The sequence below is a fragment of the Glarea lozoyensis genome, assembly GCF_000409485.1.
Source record: "Glarea lozoyensis ATCC 20868 chromosome Unknown GLAREA12, whole genome shotgun sequence".
In the NCBI taxonomy this organism is placed as follows: domain Eukaryota; kingdom Fungi; phylum Ascomycota; class Leotiomycetes; order Helotiales; family Helotiaceae; genus Glarea; species Glarea lozoyensis.
This window is the reverse complement of record NW_007360986.1, coordinates 171939-188588: the sequence shown is the minus strand read 5'-3', so window position 1 is coordinate 188588 and position 16650 is coordinate 171939. Positions and strand designations below refer to the sequence as shown.

The 16650-nt window shown below is 46.2% G+C and overlaps 10 protein-coding genes across 10 annotated transcripts; 7 read left to right on the top strand and 3 right to left on the bottom strand.

Moving 5' to 3' along the window:
* Positions 1–188: 188 nt before the first annotated feature.
* Positions 189–644, top strand: GLAREA_10532 (uncharacterized protein; the record flags this gene model as incomplete). The annotated part of the gene is made up of 2 exons (XM_008079633.1): positions 189–562; positions 617–644. The coding sequence occupies 2 exons, from the start codon at positions 189–191 to the stop codon at positions 642–644; spliced, it is 402 nt and encodes a 133-aa protein (XP_008077824.1).
* A 570-nt stretch (positions 645–1214) lies between these two features.
* On the bottom strand, positions 1215–1981 carry GLAREA_10531 (Trimeric LpxA-like enzyme; the record flags this gene model as incomplete). Its single annotated transcript, XM_008079632.1, has 3 exons — positions 1215–1530; positions 1583–1825; positions 1875–1981. 3 exons carry the CDS (start codon positions 1979–1981, stop codon positions 1215–1217), a joined length of 666 nt encoding a protein of 221 aa, XP_008077823.1.
* Positions 1982–3349: 1368 nt separating this feature from the next.
* GLAREA_10530 (NAD(P)-binding Rossmann-fold containing protein) lies at positions 3350–4536 on the top strand (the record flags this gene model as incomplete). Its single annotated transcript, XM_008079631.1, has 5 exons — positions 3350–3544; positions 3737–3995; positions 4048–4111; positions 4196–4332; positions 4385–4536. 5 exons carry the CDS (start codon positions 3350–3352, stop codon positions 4534–4536), a joined length of 807 nt encoding a protein of 268 aa, XP_008077822.1.
* A 703-nt stretch (positions 4537–5239) lies between these two features.
* Positions 5240–6298, top strand: GLAREA_10529 (Ankyrin repeat-containing protein; the record flags this gene model as incomplete). Its single annotated transcript, XM_008079630.1, has 2 exons — positions 5240–5321; positions 5376–6298. 2 exons carry the CDS (start codon positions 5240–5242, stop codon positions 6296–6298), a joined length of 1005 nt encoding a protein of 334 aa, XP_008077821.1.
* Positions 6299–7262: 964 nt separating this feature from the next.
* Positions 7263–8290, top strand: GLAREA_10528 (NAD(P)-binding Rossmann-fold containing protein; the record flags this gene model as incomplete). Its single annotated transcript, XM_008079629.1, has 2 exons — positions 7263–7766; positions 7817–8290. 2 exons carry the CDS (start codon positions 7263–7265, stop codon positions 8288–8290), a joined length of 978 nt encoding a protein of 325 aa, XP_008077820.1.
* A 99-nt stretch (positions 8291–8389) lies between these two features.
* Positions 8390–9448, bottom strand: GLAREA_10527 (uncharacterized protein; the record flags this gene model as incomplete). Its single annotated transcript, XM_008079628.1, has 1 exon — positions 8390–9448. One exon carries the CDS (start codon positions 9446–9448, stop codon positions 8390–8392), a length of 1059 nt encoding a protein of 352 aa, XP_008077819.1.
* A 1001-nt stretch (positions 9449–10449) lies between these two features.
* GLAREA_10526 (Cellulose-binding protein) lies at positions 10450–11123 on the bottom strand (the record flags this gene model as incomplete). Its single annotated transcript, XM_008079627.1, has 3 exons — positions 10450–10499; positions 10552–11020; positions 11070–11123. The coding sequence occupies 3 exons, from the start codon at positions 11121–11123 to the stop codon at positions 10450–10452; spliced, it is 573 nt and encodes a 190-aa protein (XP_008077818.1).
* Positions 11124–12517: 1394 nt separating this feature from the next.
* Positions 12518–13384, top strand: GLAREA_10525 (Cysteine proteinase; the record flags this gene model as incomplete). Its single annotated transcript, XM_008079626.1, has 3 exons — positions 12518–12584; positions 12636–12953; positions 13005–13384. The coding sequence occupies 3 exons, from the start codon at positions 12518–12520 to the stop codon at positions 13382–13384; spliced, it is 765 nt and encodes a 254-aa protein (XP_008077817.1).
* Positions 13385–13754: 370 nt separating this feature from the next.
* GLAREA_10524 (FMN-binding split barrel) lies at positions 13755–14528 on the top strand (the record flags this gene model as incomplete). The annotated part of the gene is made up of 2 exons (XM_008079625.1): positions 13755–13794; positions 13867–14528. The coding sequence occupies 2 exons, from the start codon at positions 13755–13757 to the stop codon at positions 14526–14528; spliced, it is 702 nt and encodes a 233-aa protein (XP_008077816.1).
* Positions 14529–15046: 518 nt separating this feature from the next.
* GLAREA_10523 (uncharacterized protein) lies at positions 15047–16448 on the top strand (the record flags this gene model as incomplete). Its single annotated transcript, XM_008079624.1, has 4 exons — positions 15047–15172; positions 15251–15867; positions 15917–16384; positions 16433–16448. The coding sequence occupies 4 exons, from the start codon at positions 15047–15049 to the stop codon at positions 16446–16448; spliced, it is 1227 nt and encodes a 408-aa protein (XP_008077815.1).
* Positions 16449–16650: the final 202 nt, after the last annotated feature.

Genomic DNA, 16650 nt, shown 5'->3' with positions numbered 1-16650 from the left:
CCACTGATTATCTAGAGGTGCTTATTGGGAAGGGTAGCTCGATCTATAAGAAAGAGCCTCCTCCCCGTTGTACACAAGACGATAGAATAAGCAACTCTCACTTCAACACAGCCTCACAATCAAGCTACTATTCAAAGCACCAATACATATTCCTCATTAAAAGTCTGCACATCGCCACTTTCATCAAAATGTACCTCTCAAACGTATTCACAACCTTCCTCACCATCCTCCTCACCAGCTACACCAATCCCGCCCACGCAGGCTGCTACGTCACCGGCGACTTCATCAGCGCCGAAGAAACAGGCATCCAGGTCGGCCGAGCCTGTCATGGTTATGGCAACCCGCGCGTCGCAGGTGCATTTCAAGGCGTCTTTGCCCCTCTACAGAAGAAATCGTCCTGTGTCAATGTGTCGGGTGGACAGCATGTTGATATGGAAATCACGAATCTGAGTACGACGACGAGTCTGAATCTGGATGATGATGTCTGTCAGGCGGAGATGATGGTTAATGTTTATAATTGTAATCAAGGGGGGTGGCATGATGCTGGAGGGTGGAAATATAGGTACGTAAAACTGAGCGTGAAGGTGGTTTGGGTTTTACTGACTGTTTTGGGTAGGGTTGATCCCAATCCTGGATCTTGCTAGAGGTAGGGACCTCGACACTAAGGATGACAACATTAAAGTAAGATTCATGGTTTATTACGAAATTGATGGTGTCCTTAATTGCAGTCTAGCTTAAAACGGGAAAGCTTTAGGAGAAAGGGAAGAGTACCACTTTCGTGGGCTGGTGAGGTGCAAGAACACAATAGTTAGAAAATAGAAATTCAGATTTTTCTTTATGTCAAGTAAGCTTATAAGTTGGCCAAACTCAAAAAGCATTGATTGAGAACATCCCAAGTTACAATTGAATAAGTATATTCTACTCTAATATCATGAATCGTCCAAATAGACCAGAATGATCACCATTCCAGAGGACACCATTGAGGTCGTATGTTTATTTACACTTCGTGCTTTAAGTACCGAAATTTGTTTTAAATTTGGACTGGACAAGCTAGAATACTTCTCCATGTGCTTAATTAAGTTGGGTACTGTTTAGGTTTGCGAGTTCTAACTGATCTCTAAACGCAATGCCTATTTTCAAGTCAACGTTCTACCTCCAATTAACCCCCGGCAATTCCAATTCAGAAGAGACTCACACATATAAACTCCAAACCTCTAACTCCTATCCCTACCATCCAAAGTCCTCACAACCTCCGCCGGTACCTTCGCGACAAGAACAAAACTCCCAATATCCTTAACCACCACCCCTCCTGCTGCAACCACAACCCCATCCCCAATCGTCACTCCCGCCAGAATACACGCACCCATCCCAATCCAACATTCTTTGCCGATTCTCACTGGTTTCGCAAACGAGCTTCCCTCAACCCGTTTCCGTGTATCAGTCTCATGCGTGTCCGTACAAATCGTAACGTTGGGGCCGATTAACGTGCGTTCTCCGATCGTAACCGACGCATTATCGAAAATAGATACACTATTTAGCCATGTTAGCAGAGGGAGTAGAATGGAAATGGGGAATGGTTCACTTTCGATTCATATAAACACCGTCGCCGAGAATAATATTACAGCCCCATGAACAGTAGAATGGGGGTTCAATATTACACTTCTCGCCGACTGCTCCCAGGATACTTGATGCGATTTCCATGTTCCGTTCTTTGAGTCCAGTGAGTGTGCTTTCTTCAGTGATGACTTGGGTGTTGAAATCCTGGAGTTTGGCGCGAACGGCGAGGCGGTATTTTTGCATTGCCGGATCATGGGAGATAGAGAAGCTGTGCGACTTTAGTTTATATTATGGGGTGAAAGGGTGAGGGCAGGTACTCCATTCCGGATATCATTTTTGAGTACTCAGGACTCAATGGGATGGGTATTTTGCTGTGGGCTTTGAGGTAGGCGATCAGTTCGTGGTTAAGAGTAGTGGATGCCATCGCAATGTTGCTGTTGAGTGGTTTGGTCAGCTTTATTTTGAGGAGTTTCGGCGTAGATATGGCTTTCGTGGGGTATTGTGAATAACGTTAATTCATAATGGAAAATATTGACATATTATGATGACGATAGTCGTGAAGCTCAAGGCTGGAAGATGGTGAACTTGTCTATTTACTAGTATATCTTGTTGGACGATGAAGAACCCCAGTCTACAGTGCTAGTCCTATCACAAAGATAGGGACCTTGAATCAATGAGGCTAGGGAAGCTGGCAAACTTTAGAAGATTCAATCTGACTTTGACCTTTTTTCGCCATGGACCCAGTCACAATATTTCCACCTTCATGCTTTAAGATGAATTGTTCTAACATTCATAGGAGATGGAACATCTAACACCATGCTTAGGAATTAGAACGAAAATGTTATTCCTCGATCCAGAGAACAAACTCTGTCTTCAACCTCCAATGAAGTGAGCAGCAGAATGTGTTTAAAAGAGGGGGTTATATGGTAACATGTAACTTGAAGATCGCTTTTGGTTCGTTCTTTGGAAGAATGATTAACAGTAACCTCATAGAATGTTTATTACGAGAGTACTGTCATTTCTTTGTCCAACAACAAGAGACTTGGATAAGCTTCACTCTGCCCATAACCCTAAACTTCTAAGATGCCTCAGGCCCTCCATGGGTTCACGAACGGTTGTGCTGGTAAGCTCCTGAGAAGACGACGCACTAAAACCTCTCAGACATCATTTGAGAAAGCTCGTTAAGTTCGTGGAACTAGGTGGTGAGCTGGAGCCACTTGACGATATTCTATATTGTGGTGGACACAGCTGTATTCAGAAGTTCAAACTTGTGCCATTAATTTTAAATGCTCTTTGAATAAGGCCTCCATGACAAATTGTGGAGTTGCGCAAATCATTGTGTTCTAAAATGAAGTTCAGGTCGTGAAGGTCTTCCTTAGAAGGATGTATTGATCTGGTCAATGCGCATCCGAAATCAGCAAAAATGATGCATGGTAAGCGTCTCTGCATTAGCGTATAAGCATAAACAATAAGCATAATCATTCAATCCACTAGTTGATAAGCCTCAATATCAGAACTAATACATCCGACAACAAATCATGATTACATCGAAATCCTGTCAGAGCTTTTCTCCTTCAAATTTGGCCCATAATATTACCATTGTAATTTGATTAGACCTCCCAACTTACGTTTAATAGCGGACATGCAAGGTCAGCATTCCGTGCACGCTTCCAGTCTTCTATACTATGTTCAATTCTCTCTATATTATGTTGAATTCTTCCACAGGATATTCATTCTTCTCCATTGCATTACTGTTCTTCCGCTTTACAAAGATCGAGATTCATAGACAAAAATGACGCAAACCGTCGTCCTAATCACCGGTGCCAATAGGGGAATTGGCAAGGGCCTTCTTGAACTCTACCTCCTCAAACCAAACCATCTTGTTATCGCTGGGAACCGGGACCCTGAGCACGCTACATCCAAAGCGCTCGCTACACTACCAACGGCAGATGGCACCCGTTTGTTAGTTATCAAGATTGATGCCACGGTATGTACAGCAGGCTCTACTGTTAAACTCTCTGCCCCCAATGACATTGATTGCGTCTCTATCCTTGTTGGCTTTGATTCAAAAATGCTTCAATTACTTATGCGATATGAAATGATGGAGCTACTTGATAACTTGCAAGAGAAAGTGTCGGGCGAGAAAAGTCCACAATTTCACCTTTTGACTGGATGATAGGTCCCCACCGACGCGGCAGCTGCAGCCAAGCTTCTAGCCAAAGATGGAGTTGATTATATCGATATTGTCATCGCCAATGCGGGCGTGGCATATGTCTATCCAAAGGTTTCGGAAGTCAAAACCGAGGATATGCAGCGCCATATAGTGCCGAATGTGTATGGAAACGTTTGGCTTTATCAAGCAATGCTGCCGCTGTTGAAGAGAAGCGAGAAGAAGATGTGGGTTAGTATTGGATCTAGTGCAGCATACCTTACGGTTGGTGATTCCTGTTTCCCAAAATCATTGGTCTTGGCTGACAGTTGTGTAGTAAGTACCCTCAGCTGTAGAGTCTTCAGGGTCCAAAGCTGTCAAAGATGCCTCTTCATGGGACTCCAAGTCTGTTGGAACTGAACTCAAGTTGAATCAAAGTCGGATCTAGCAATATTCTGTTGATACGTAGACTAACGATTTGTGTTTTAGAAACATGATCCCTTTTCAAAATGCAGCGTATGCACCAACCAAGCTTGTGCTTCATTGGCTTACCAAGGCTATGCACATGGAAGAGCCAGAGCTTACCGCATTTCCGATTGATCCAGGATGGGTCCAGACTGACCTTGGTATTGTACCTCTGAACCCCTTCAGCTAGAAGTACTACTAACTTCAATATAGGCAATCACGCCGCGCATAGCTTCAACATCGAAAAGGCCGCGATCACCTCCGAGGAAAGTGTTACCGGCATGGTCAAAGTCATCGACGTAGCAACTCGAGACAGCCATGGTGGCAAGTTGTGGGAATACAATGGAGTAGAGGTCCCATGGTAGATTGGCTGATAACCTTCCTAACTGCGCTGCATTTTGTCATGATAGAGATTGTGCTCTTTGCAGCTATCTGGAATTTTGTTGTCACTGAATCAGTAGCTTCGCAAACTACTCATTCGTGAAAGAATTTGACTTTGTTTGAAGAGAGCTGCGTTCAATCGTAAAGGCTACGGTAAAGCCAACGAAGCTGTGGGCATATGTTCTGTACAATGAGAATCCCTTTTCAAGTCCACGATATTTCTGTGGTGCGCTGGAGGGACATGCCTGGAGTGTATTGCTCAATTGTAAGTATTATGTCTCTCATTTTGACAGGCGGTTTGAAGATGCATCATCCAATATTGGTGTGTTCGGAATTCGACTGCATCTAGTCGCTGTACTACAAGAATAAGACAGAGAACTCTGAGTCTTGAGCTGTTGTATTAAAGTGATGAAGCGTGGGGCAATCTTACATAGGTGTGGGCCATGAGAAGAGGAAAACGACGAAGTTTCATGTTTTAGGGGAGGCGGGGGGGACACTGACTCCGACTCCGACTCCGACTCCGAGATTGCAGCATTACTAATGTGATAAGGAGGTAAGTTAGGATTGCTGTACCTGCCACCTCAAACTATCCAGATATTCTCCGTCTAGAGCCTCTCAATTTTGTCAACTAAACTAGCTGCCACAACCCGAGTCAATCTTCAGCAACTTGGACCAAGACCCATCGTAATGAATCACAACATCCAGCTTCCAGCCGACGCGATCGAACGTCGTCGCCTGCAAAACCGAGTTGCCCAGCGAAAATTTCGCCGTAAATCTGTTCTCCCCTAGCGAGCTTAGCGTCATATTCTTACGAGGTTTGTAGAAAAAAGGCTTTATAAATCTATTGATCCTGCGTCAATCGAAAACCCGTCAAGCATTGTTAGCATACCAGCACCAGAACATCAGCGAGTAATAACTACCACCACTGATACTTCAAATGCCATAACATCGGATTTCTTTTCATCTACGGAGACCTTTGACTCCCTAGTTAACCCCCCTCATCAACACCATGACAGTCCCCGTCTCGAGGCGGGTCATTTCGAAGAATGGGATGTTGCTGCCATGGACAGCATACTCGCTAGCAACAACATCTCATTCTCAACAGATGATGGCTCAAACTTTCACTTGAATATGACTCCTCAAGACATTTCACCGTTCACGCCAATCGCTTCCACCTTCCTCGGACCACACTCTAGCAACGATGTTGCTTCCCGTCCTCCACCCATCTCACCACAGCCCGTCGAGCTTGACCATAATCTCCTTGGGTCTGCCCATGACAAAGGCTGGCTAAGCACCATACACATCGCCGCTCGCACAGGCAACGATCTCATCCTCAAAATTCTCATCCAGCAAGATACCGACCTGAATGAGAAGGACAGCAATGGCCGCACCCCGCTCATATACGCCGTGATCGAAGACCATCAGACCATCGTCACCGCACTGCTAGCCCACGGAGCGCGTATAAACGAGATGGATTGCGATGACCGATCTGCGCTGCATTGGGCTGTGTTGCATTGTAGAGAAGATATACTCAAAACTCTCCTCGAGCATAAAGAAGAGCAGGAGCTTGATGTTGATGCCCCTGACTTTAGCGGATGGACACCGATGCATATGGCTGTCCATGCAAACTTTGAGGCTGGTGTTAAGATGCTTTTGGACTGCGGAGCGAATATTAATATCAAGGCGCGCTACTGCCCTTATGCTGAGAAACTGATACCAGGGTTACTAACGAGGAAACCTACCTAGCCTGTTTGTCCTCTGTTACACTATTATATCCGTGGATCAAAATAACTGTCGACTCATGCCCACGTAAAATCGTCTGGAAGTCGATATCAATGGACGCTCGCGATGCTGCACTTTGGTGCTGTTCGTATGGATAAATAGTCGAAAGAAAATCACTATTGACAACAACCTTATAGACTTACAAGAAGAAGAAGCCTCATTATTCTAAAACTATGGATTCATCCTGTGCAAAGATATATCGTGGGACAGACGTTAAGTTAATATTCTTTGGAGCATATTAGATAAGGCCGCAGAAAACATCGAAATTACCCACCAGAGTTAGCGGACTTATACATTTCAATAAGTAAAAGGAGAAAACAAAATTACACCTAAAGCTCCAGGCGGAACTGTTGACAGAATGAACAGGATATGGATTTTATATGTCTTGCGCAAAAGGCAGGCTTAAGACAGCTGCTGCATTTCACTATAGAAAATTCTAACTGCAACCTCACAGTATATTTAAGAACGTGACTAACGTTCGTTCTATTTGTCCAGCCTTACAAGAGAGTTGGTCAAAGTTATGCTTAACTCCCTCGAGAGTCGCTTAGCACTAACCTTAAACTCCACTAACTCCACAATCCAGCAGCACAAACCAATCGCCAAGAACTTCGGAACTCTGCAAGACAAGAATGTCGGCTCAATGGGCCACGACAGCGCGAATGGGAATAAACAAGACTAAAAAGCCCGGGAAAAAGAAAAGAAAATCGAATCTAGACTCCCGCCGCTACCGGAATTAAGACTGAGGGTCTGGTAGATTAACTCCGCTGGGTGGCTAAGCGAAAAATGTCTTAAGCGAGGGGGCTCCCCTGAACTGAGATGAAGAGAGTTTATATATTGAAAGAGGAACCTACATATCCCATCCGAAACCACAAAAACAACCTTGACAAGAAGCATAATATCCATCGAAGGACTCCCCCCCCAACTCAAAATGGATCTCACATTCTTCAAATCCCAATTCACCACCCTCCCCACTCCAACCTTCTCCTTCCAAAACCAAACCATAATAGTAACCGGCGCCAACACCGGTCTCGGTCTCGAAGCCGCCCGACACTTCACAAATCTAGGTGCCTCAAAAGTGATCCTGGCATGTCGCTCCCTCGCCAAAGGCGAAGCCGCCTGTCACAATATCGAAGCCAGCACCGGTCGCACTGGAGTCTGCGAGACCTGGGTGCTGGATATGAGTAATTATGATTCTATCAAAGCGTTTACGCTACGTGCGGAAGGGCTGGAGAGATTGGATGTCCTGGTGGAGAATGCGGGGATTGCAAAGATGGAATATGAGGAGGTGGAGGGGATGGAGAGCGGGGTTGTGGTTAATGTTATTGGGACGATGTTGTTGGCGGTGGGGATGTTGCCGGTTTTGAGGAAGTCGGCGGGGAAGACGGGGGGAGTGCCTAGGTTGGTTATTGTAGGGAGTGAGGTGCATGGTTTTGTGAGTGGATTTCCCGTTGAATTTTGAGGTGACCGTGCTGATGAATATAGTCTCCACTTGATGAACGTCATGAAGATTCAATCTTCGAAGCCTGCAAGAAGAATGATCCAAAGTACATGGCAAGCCGCTATCCAACCACGAAACTCCTCCTGATCTTCGCAATTCGAGCATTGGCAGCACAGATGTCAACAGGACCTCACGCATCCGAGCCGGTTATCGTCAACAATCCTAATCCGGGACTATGTCATTCGGAATTATCTAGAGATAGCAAGGGCTTTGGAGGGTTCATGTTCTGGTTGTTTAGGCAGTTGGTTGCGAGAAAAACGGAGGTAGGTAGTAGGACGCTTGTGTTTGCAGCTGCTGCGAATGAGGATTCACATGGGGAGTATATGTGTGATTGCGTTGTCACGCCACCCAGTAAGTTTGTGAGGAGTGAGGAGGGAAAGAAGTCGCAAGAGAGAGTGTGGACTGAGTTGGTGGGGATACTGGAGGGGATTCAGCCGGGCATTACTAAGAACATCTGATAACAATTGCGGTGTGTGGGCGGTGATCGATTTTAATAAAGCTGAATATAGCGCGTACTATCATAACATATATTCATTTGATGCTAGGCCAAAGTCTGATTAATCAAACTGCCAGTAGCCTCTCATGCAAAGGAATACCTCATCGCCCATGTGGGGAAATTCATGGGCAGGATTCCTCCTGCTTCCGATTGTAAAACGCTGCGGTTCCGTCTCCATAATGTCAATCCGAGTCCTATCATCCTCAAGGGATTTTGTGTATTGACTAGAAGCACCCAGCTGTAAAGCAGTCACGCTATCAAAACCCCGACATTGAGCCGCTGATATCCACAACTTTTGCTTCCAATGGACCTCGTTATCATCTTCGCTTTCATACTTTGGCCCAATAGTCTCCTGAATGGCCTCGAACGGTTCCCTCCACTTACGAGTCCGTAGAAGATGTCGAAGTGCCATCTGATCTGCTTCAACGATTTTCCTGCCTGGAGCATAAAGCCCGCGTGGTTCTGCACATGAAACCAACCTCCTACGTGGTTCGCAGACCGAATCCGGGACGCAGTACATGAGATAATCAAGTCTTGTGTCTAAATCATGCTTTGGCAATCCAAGCTCTGGGTACAAAACAGCTTTCAAGGTCGACGAAAACAGCTCGCCGTATGTAATAATCTGGTACATGGCTCTCTCTGGCTCACAGAAGATGGTGCCTGCATCAGACCTACCACCTTCCCAGAAATTTGGAACATCATACCACTGCTTGCCAGCTGCACGATCAATAAGATCCGCGACAGGGTTGAGAACTGTGAAGCGAAGTGCATGTAGCCTCCGGATTTCCTCCATTGTAATCCCGCTCTTCTCGATGCATAGTTCGAGCAACGCATCTGGACCGTCCTTGAATGCCTCCCTAAGGATGTGCGTATTCTCTGAACTCAGAAGAGCCCATTCGCTAAGTTGACGAGCTGTAGCGGCTATGAGAAAATGAGGATCTGGTCGAAAGAAGATCCGGCGTTGTGCCGCTGCCATACGAAGAATCTGATTGGGAGTGGTTCTTGATAGGCCATTTCGAAGAGTGACACAAGTTGATGATAAATTCATGAAGTCTTCGATGGTGTGGATGTGGAGAGGAAGCATTGCAATAAGCTCTTGAGGGAGGTTGAGGATGTTCATCTTGGTGGTTATGGATAATGTTACTAGATATCTGTTGGTGAAGGTGGTTTTTTTGAGCGTCTTAGATATTGAGTGATATCAAGTGATGAAGTTCCCTGCACATAGAAATATATATAATTGTATTAGAAAACTTGGCCGAAACTAGAACGACTCCACAGCTGGGCATTCTTGGTCATGACTCATCCGGGAAGTCGAGGTCTATCACGGCGCAGAAGATCGAGCCTAGCTCAGATGTCAACATAGACCTAAAATACTATATGCGCGTGCTATACGTAAAAAAAACACACGTTGGACAGTTGCTGATTGAGGTGACTTCTTAGGTAGAGAGGGAGTGGCGATGCTCTGATATTCTGCCACGAGGGCGGTGAGCACAAGAACGACCCTTTTACGGGCCATTCTATTTGCTTCATAATCCTTAAACGACAGCTCGAAAACACCTGGCACGTCTCATAAGAGTACGTGTACCGATCTGCAAAGAACATTCATACCTCGTACTGGCAGACTCGCTGGATATCAGTTTTGTTCAATTTTTGGAACATTCTAGTTTCACTGGTCCAAGCTGTTCACATTCGGGACGACGTTGTTGGCAAACAATCGCCAAGGAATTGGTCTGAAAATATTCAAACAACCCTCATGCTGAATACTCTTCTGTCCCATACACTTGAATAGGAAGATCGGCATTTGTGAAATAATATGCTGTTTCATACAGAAAGAGGAACCATACTTGCGCGTACAGGAGAGCTTACGCGAAATAGATAAAGGAAAGTGTGATACAATTTGCAGAGTGGTGCGTGAATGTGGTAAGTAGATCATACGGGGAGGAACCTGCGCTATTGAGAATATCCTGAATATACTTCGCAGCCTAGCTACAGTAGCGAGTTTATACAACTCCTGTTGAATGATGCCTTTGGGTTTGTGCTTCTTCGCGGATGTCTCTCACTCCAACCACTTCTTGTTTGAGGACCTTGTGATCTCCGATACCACTGTATAGCTCTGAAATTTTATGTCGAGGTTGGAATAGCGTCCGGAGTAAGACACTGAGAAAACCATTCTATAACCCAGTAAGTAAGCTATCATCACACCCAATCATCACAAAGACATACCGTCTTTACCCCAGCACTTTAGTCCTTTCTCACAAGTCTTACATCCAGTCCAGACCTTTCCTCCGCACTGGTACCATAACGGTGCAGGGCATTTCGTAGCATTTGGGTCCCCATTCGTCGGTTGTGGCTGACCCGTCTCAGTAACGACAACGGTCGTAAATACAGTTGTTGGGCTAGCTCCGGGCCCACCTGGCCGTCGTGTCGTGGTACTCGATTTTGTTTTCTCGGTTTCAGTGACGAAAACAGTCGTAAATACTGTGGATGGGCCCCATGGGGGACCACCGCCCGACGTCCATGGAGGACCACCAGGGCCGCCTGGACGTCGTGTAGTGGTGCTAGATTTGCTTGTTGTACTTGTTGCCTTAGTCGTGGTTGTTGATTTTGTAACTGTGATAATCGTGGTAACAGTTGTTGTCCAGACTGGGTCCACGGTCACAACTTCCGTGACTGTTACAATGACTTGGGGGAGCTAGGCATTTGTTAAAGATGGGGTATAAGTGAGGATACAAGATACTAACAGCAAATCTTGAGAGCATACACGCAGAAAGAGCAATCAAGTTGAGGAAACGCATTTTGGAGGATTGAGAGTAGGATCAAACTTGATGGTAGTAGAAGCAGCTGAAGAAGAGGTGTTTTCAATTCTGTCATGTAGGGTGTGGCATCCTTTATAGACCTGGTTGTCAGACACGATATATGATCGTTCTTTCAGCTGCAATATTTTGTTTTTGTAGCAATATACAACAATTTCGCTGTCTTGGCAGCGCGAGCTTTACGATCAGATGTGATGTGTGCTCGAGCTACCACTGAGGCGTGAAGCTAATTAGACTACAAATTGTAATTCGATATTAAACGGATGCGCGACAGATACCCACTCGGGGAAATGCTGGTTGAGATTGACATCTGAATCCTTAGGAACTGAGAGAGTTTAGGCAGCAATATACATTACAATGTAAGCTTATCAACTGGTGAGAAGCTTCCGGGTGTGAACCTGAATACCCCACGACCTAGATTTGAAAGAACTGCTATGGTCTGTTCCAAACCCATCTAAACTCAACCCCGATCTGGGCACGCTCACTAAAGCATAAACCAGGAAGGTGGAACGTGGCACGTCGGGTTGAGAGATATGCAGCATATAGGCTGTATATATTTCCCACATGTGAATAAATAATCATTTCTGCTCACATCGAAATTGATACAATCAAAATCATGTCCGCATCTGTTGATGCTAAGCGAGACGGAAAGACATGGCAACCAAAGTTGACTTTATATATGAACTTGGCTACGATTTTCTCGGGAATTGCAATCAATATCTACTCCGGTCTGGGGTCATTCACACCTAAATGACGTATTGAATGGAGGTAGAAATAATCATCGGGACGCTAACCCATGTTGAATCCTCGTATGTACTTTCGTTCGGGGAGTATGGCTAAATAGCGATATGGAACGCAATTAGTCCCACATGCATTGTATATTTCTGTAGCTCTCTGGCGGGGCGATTGACCTTGCTATCATATGGATAATTGAGACAAGACGGTGATTTGCGCGGAAGAGAGGTAGAGATATACCTTTGCTCAGGCGAGAATTCTGAACAAAGGAGACCAGAGAAAACTCGTGGATCTAGATAACACCATAACGTGATCGTCGAGAAAGAGGCTCTAGGAGCTATTTCTGGATTGAGACATGCGAGCGAGTGAATATCAAGCCTTTTAAATATATGAAATAAGAACATGACAGGAATTTGGGTTTTCGAAAGGTAAAAGAAAGAGAGAGAGAGACGAAGAAGACCGAAGTCCAGCATCAACCGGAGCGGATAAACCCGGCGCCGGATTACCACTGTGTTTGTCCGGCGCGTCATACCTCTTGCTTGTATAACAAACCCAAGTAAATTTAGACTTTTGTCTAGCATAATTGTAAACCTCAAGATCATTTCATTTGGACGTCGGAAAACTACGCAAGGCTCTTAATCATGGCCGAAACCCAGGAATTCGATAACCCGGATGTCCCAACAGGCAGAAAGGCATTTGTCCCTTTAGGTCTGCCTCACATTTGCTACAACGACTGAATCTTTGCTGACTCCTTTCTAGAAAACAACCCAGAAGTAATGAGCTCTCTGGTACACAAACTTGGCTTGTCGTCGACTCTTTCATTTCACGACGTTTGGAGTATAGACGACCCTGAGATGTTGGCATTTGTTCCTCGACCTGCAAGCGCTCTTCTGCTCGTTTTCCCAGTCAGCAAAACCTACGAGACTTACAGAATGGAAGAAGATAAATCCAACAAAGAGTATGAGGGTAAAGGTGGCGAGGAGCCTGTCATTTGGTATAAGCAGACGATTCGGAATGCATGCGGTCTCATCGGCGTTCTCCACGCTGTCAGTAACGGCACTGCAAAAGACTTTATCAGTGCGTTGGTTATTCTTTCCGCATATCTCAACATCTACTGACTATTGTGAGCCCCCGGGTCTGATCTACGCAAGCTGGTTGACGATGCAACCCCCCTCGGCCCAATCGAACGCGCAGATTTGCTGTACAACTCGCAAGCCCTCGAATCCGCACACCAAGGTGCCGCTTCACAAGGTCAAAGCGATAGGCCCGATGCCGAGGACAATGTCGATTTACACTATGTTTGCTTTATCAAGGACGCGAAGAATAATCTTTGGGAAATGGATGGCAGGAGGAAGGGCCCCATCAACAGGGGTAATATTGGAGAGGAAGATGTCTTGAGTGAGAAGGCCTTGGACTTGGGAGCACGACCTTTCTTCAAAAGAGAAGCAGCAGCTGGTGCCGGTGAGATGAGGTTCAGTCTAGTCACATTGGCTCCAAGCATGGATTAGGCGGTGAATGGGTATGCCCTATACGAAAAGCATAAAACGGCGTTCTGGGCGCAATTAGGAGCTCATTTTCTCGATAAGATACTGGAACAATCGACGAGTGTATATACCAGCGGAAAGATTACGAGGCATATTGCTACGTTCTTCCAATTGTTGGTTCTGATCGTGAACAAGGCTGGTAAGGCTGAAGCGGGTGTTAGCGGGGCACAAAGAGCTCCACATCCCGAGGGCGTCATCAATCGCCCGAAACAAATTGTATTTCCACAACATTTGTGTTCCTCTGGCATACTTCTCTCACCACGCCGACAATAGAAACCAAAATCTCTACATGAGAATAACATCACGTCTTCCCTTTCGCCAAAGGCCCTTCACGATGGCCCTTCACCCTCCACAGAATGTGAACAAAATGATCTGTAAGTAAATCATACGAGTGGTACCCCGCCATCTATGTGGTCTCTGCTCAATACTGATCCAAATGACAACAGTTGCACCCGCGGACGACAAGACCGGTGCCCAAGCGGAGCAATATACGAAAGGTTCCCTCGACGAGTCACAACTTGACCCCTCCTCTCCATTCAATCAATTCAACACGTGGTTCACACTTGCTCAGAAGTCTTCCGTCCACCAACCCGAAACCGTGTGTTTGTCCACAGCGTCTTTACCCTCGGGGAGAGTGAGTGCGCGTATGGTATACTTGAAGGAATTAGACGACAGAGGCTTTGTTATTTACAGCAATTGGGGAACCAGCCAGAAAGCCAAGGACGTGGAAAGCAATAAGTGGGCGAGCTTAACATTTTGGTGGAGAGAGATGGAGCGTCAAGTACGCGTGGAGGGTCAGGTTGAACGCCTCACGCCGGAGGAAAGTCAAGTCTACTTTGATACCAGAATACGAGGGAGTCGCATTGGAGCTTGGGCGAGTCGACAGAGTCAAGTTCTCAATGGTAGAGAAGAACTGGAGGATTGGGTAGGAGATATCGAGAAGAAATTTGAAGGTCAAGAAAAGATTCCAGTTCCAGAATTCTGGGGAGGACTTCGGGTCAAGCCTGAGATGGTGGAGTTTTGGCAGGGAAGACCGAGCAGACTGCACGATCGATTTCAGTATAGAAAGGAGGGTGAGAGCTGGAAGATCGTGAGGCTTAGTCCTTAATTGGAATGTTTGCCCTTTCCATGCAGCGGGTTTTAGTGTAGTTTGTCTTCAGACATCTTCACGTGGCACGAATACTTTTCGTCCAGCGCTGGGATAGATTCCCACCAATCTCCCCTCCTCATTAGTCCTCAGCTTATTTTGAGATATAATGTTTAATACTATGCCTTTCTTTTGGCTTGTAGCAGCGACAGAGCAATTCTGATTCCTAATTGTACTGGCGTCACTGCAGAACTCGGTTATAATAGTGTATATCCATACTGAGTATAAATATGGTGACTTGTAAAGAAAGTTGTATCATTCACTGCTACTGTAAGATAGCAACATACCTTGCTAGCTTTATTGCACAAGTCGTGTGTATGTACCTAGGTAGGAAGTTTGGAAGGACCACTGCCAGAAATCCAACGGTCAGCTCAAGCTTGGGCCAAGCGTGCTGGGGACAGAACCACAAGCTTGGAATATCACGACACAAACAAACCTCCCCGCTCACCACTTCAATCTCTTCCTTGACATTCATCGCAATGCCTTTCTTCCAACCCCGCCGGGTGGCTATCCTGCTGCTCATGGTAGCAGCATACGTCTACGCCGAAAAACACCATGCATCCATCGCGTCCATGAGCATCCCAGAAATCGAGGACGAGCTTCAGGTGTGTCCAATTGTGCCTGCATAAGCATAAACAGGCTATGTGGATGTGATCACGAGCATGCTAACCTGGCCATTCTAGCAATGCGCGCTGGTACAAGACCTTAATACCTACAAACTCGCAACCTCCCCTCAGACCTCGAGCTTGACATCGAGGATTTTCGCAGTCCTGTTTCCTGGTAGTCCGGCTGTTAACGCGCTTCTTGCGACGCTGTATATCTCTGGCCCGCCGAACTTCTTGCTCGCGCTATGTCCGCCGAATATCGATCCCTCTTCGCTCTCGGTGATGGTCGCGTTTGCGGTGGGTGGACTGTTGGGTGACACATTGTTCCATTTGCTGCCGGAGATCTTTTTGGGAGAGGATAGCCCTGAACATGTCCGATTTGTGCTGGTTGAACCGAATCGTAATTTGCTGCTCGGTGTGGCCATTATGGTCGGATTTGTGACGTTCGTGGCTATGGATAAGGGGTTGAGGATTGCGACCGGGGGTGAGGGAGGTCATGATCATAGTCATTCGCATGGGAGTTCTGTTGAGGTTGTGAAGCCAATTGGGTCCACTTCCGCTATTGATAGCTCTCCTGCGAAGGGTACGCGATCGAGGAAACAGGCGAATTCATTAGGTGCCCCGGAGGTGGTCAAGGAAGAGAAGGAGAAGGAGATCAATGCTAGTGTCAAGCTGGCAGGATATTTGAACCTCATGTAAGACATTTACATTCCTCGAGATAGCGCACATGCTAACGAAATACAGTGCCGATTTCACTCATAACATCACCGACGGACTAGCAATGTCATCTTCGTTTTACGCCTCCCCAACCATCGGTGCCACTACAACTGTTGCAGTATTCTTCCACGAGATCCCTCACGAGGTCGGCGATTTCGCTCTCCTAATCCAATCTGGATTTTCGAAGCGTGCCGCCATGGGAGCGCAATTCCTCACAGCCCTCGGAGCTTTACTAGGCACCGTCATTGGTATTGCCGTACAGGAGTATGGCGGAAGTGGAGGTGATGGTGCTAATGGCCGCTTTGAAGGATTGATGGGCACAAGTCTGACTTGGGGTGATATGCTCCTACCTTTTACTGCTGGCACGTTCTTGTATGTCGGGACTGTGGCGGTGATTCCTGAGTTATTGGAGACGGGTAAGGATCGAAAGTTGGAATTGAAGAAGACTGCTCAGCAGTTTCTTGCTATGGCTACTGGAGCGGGAATCATGCTTTAGTAAGTTTGCCTTTGCGTTACTCTGTTGCTAGCTAACCGCTGTCATAGTATCTCCTGGTCGTAGACCATATAATATCACTAGCTTTCGTGGTCGAATATAGTTAGTACATAGGCGGGGAAGACGGGAAGACGGGACTACCTCGATGGGCCCAGGCCACCCGTCCGCAAATAAGCCATGGGATGAGATGAGCAAGACCTTTAACGGAGAATTGATGGACTTAGAACACGGTCCTCTAGCTTGATTCGTTCAACAATATGGGATACAC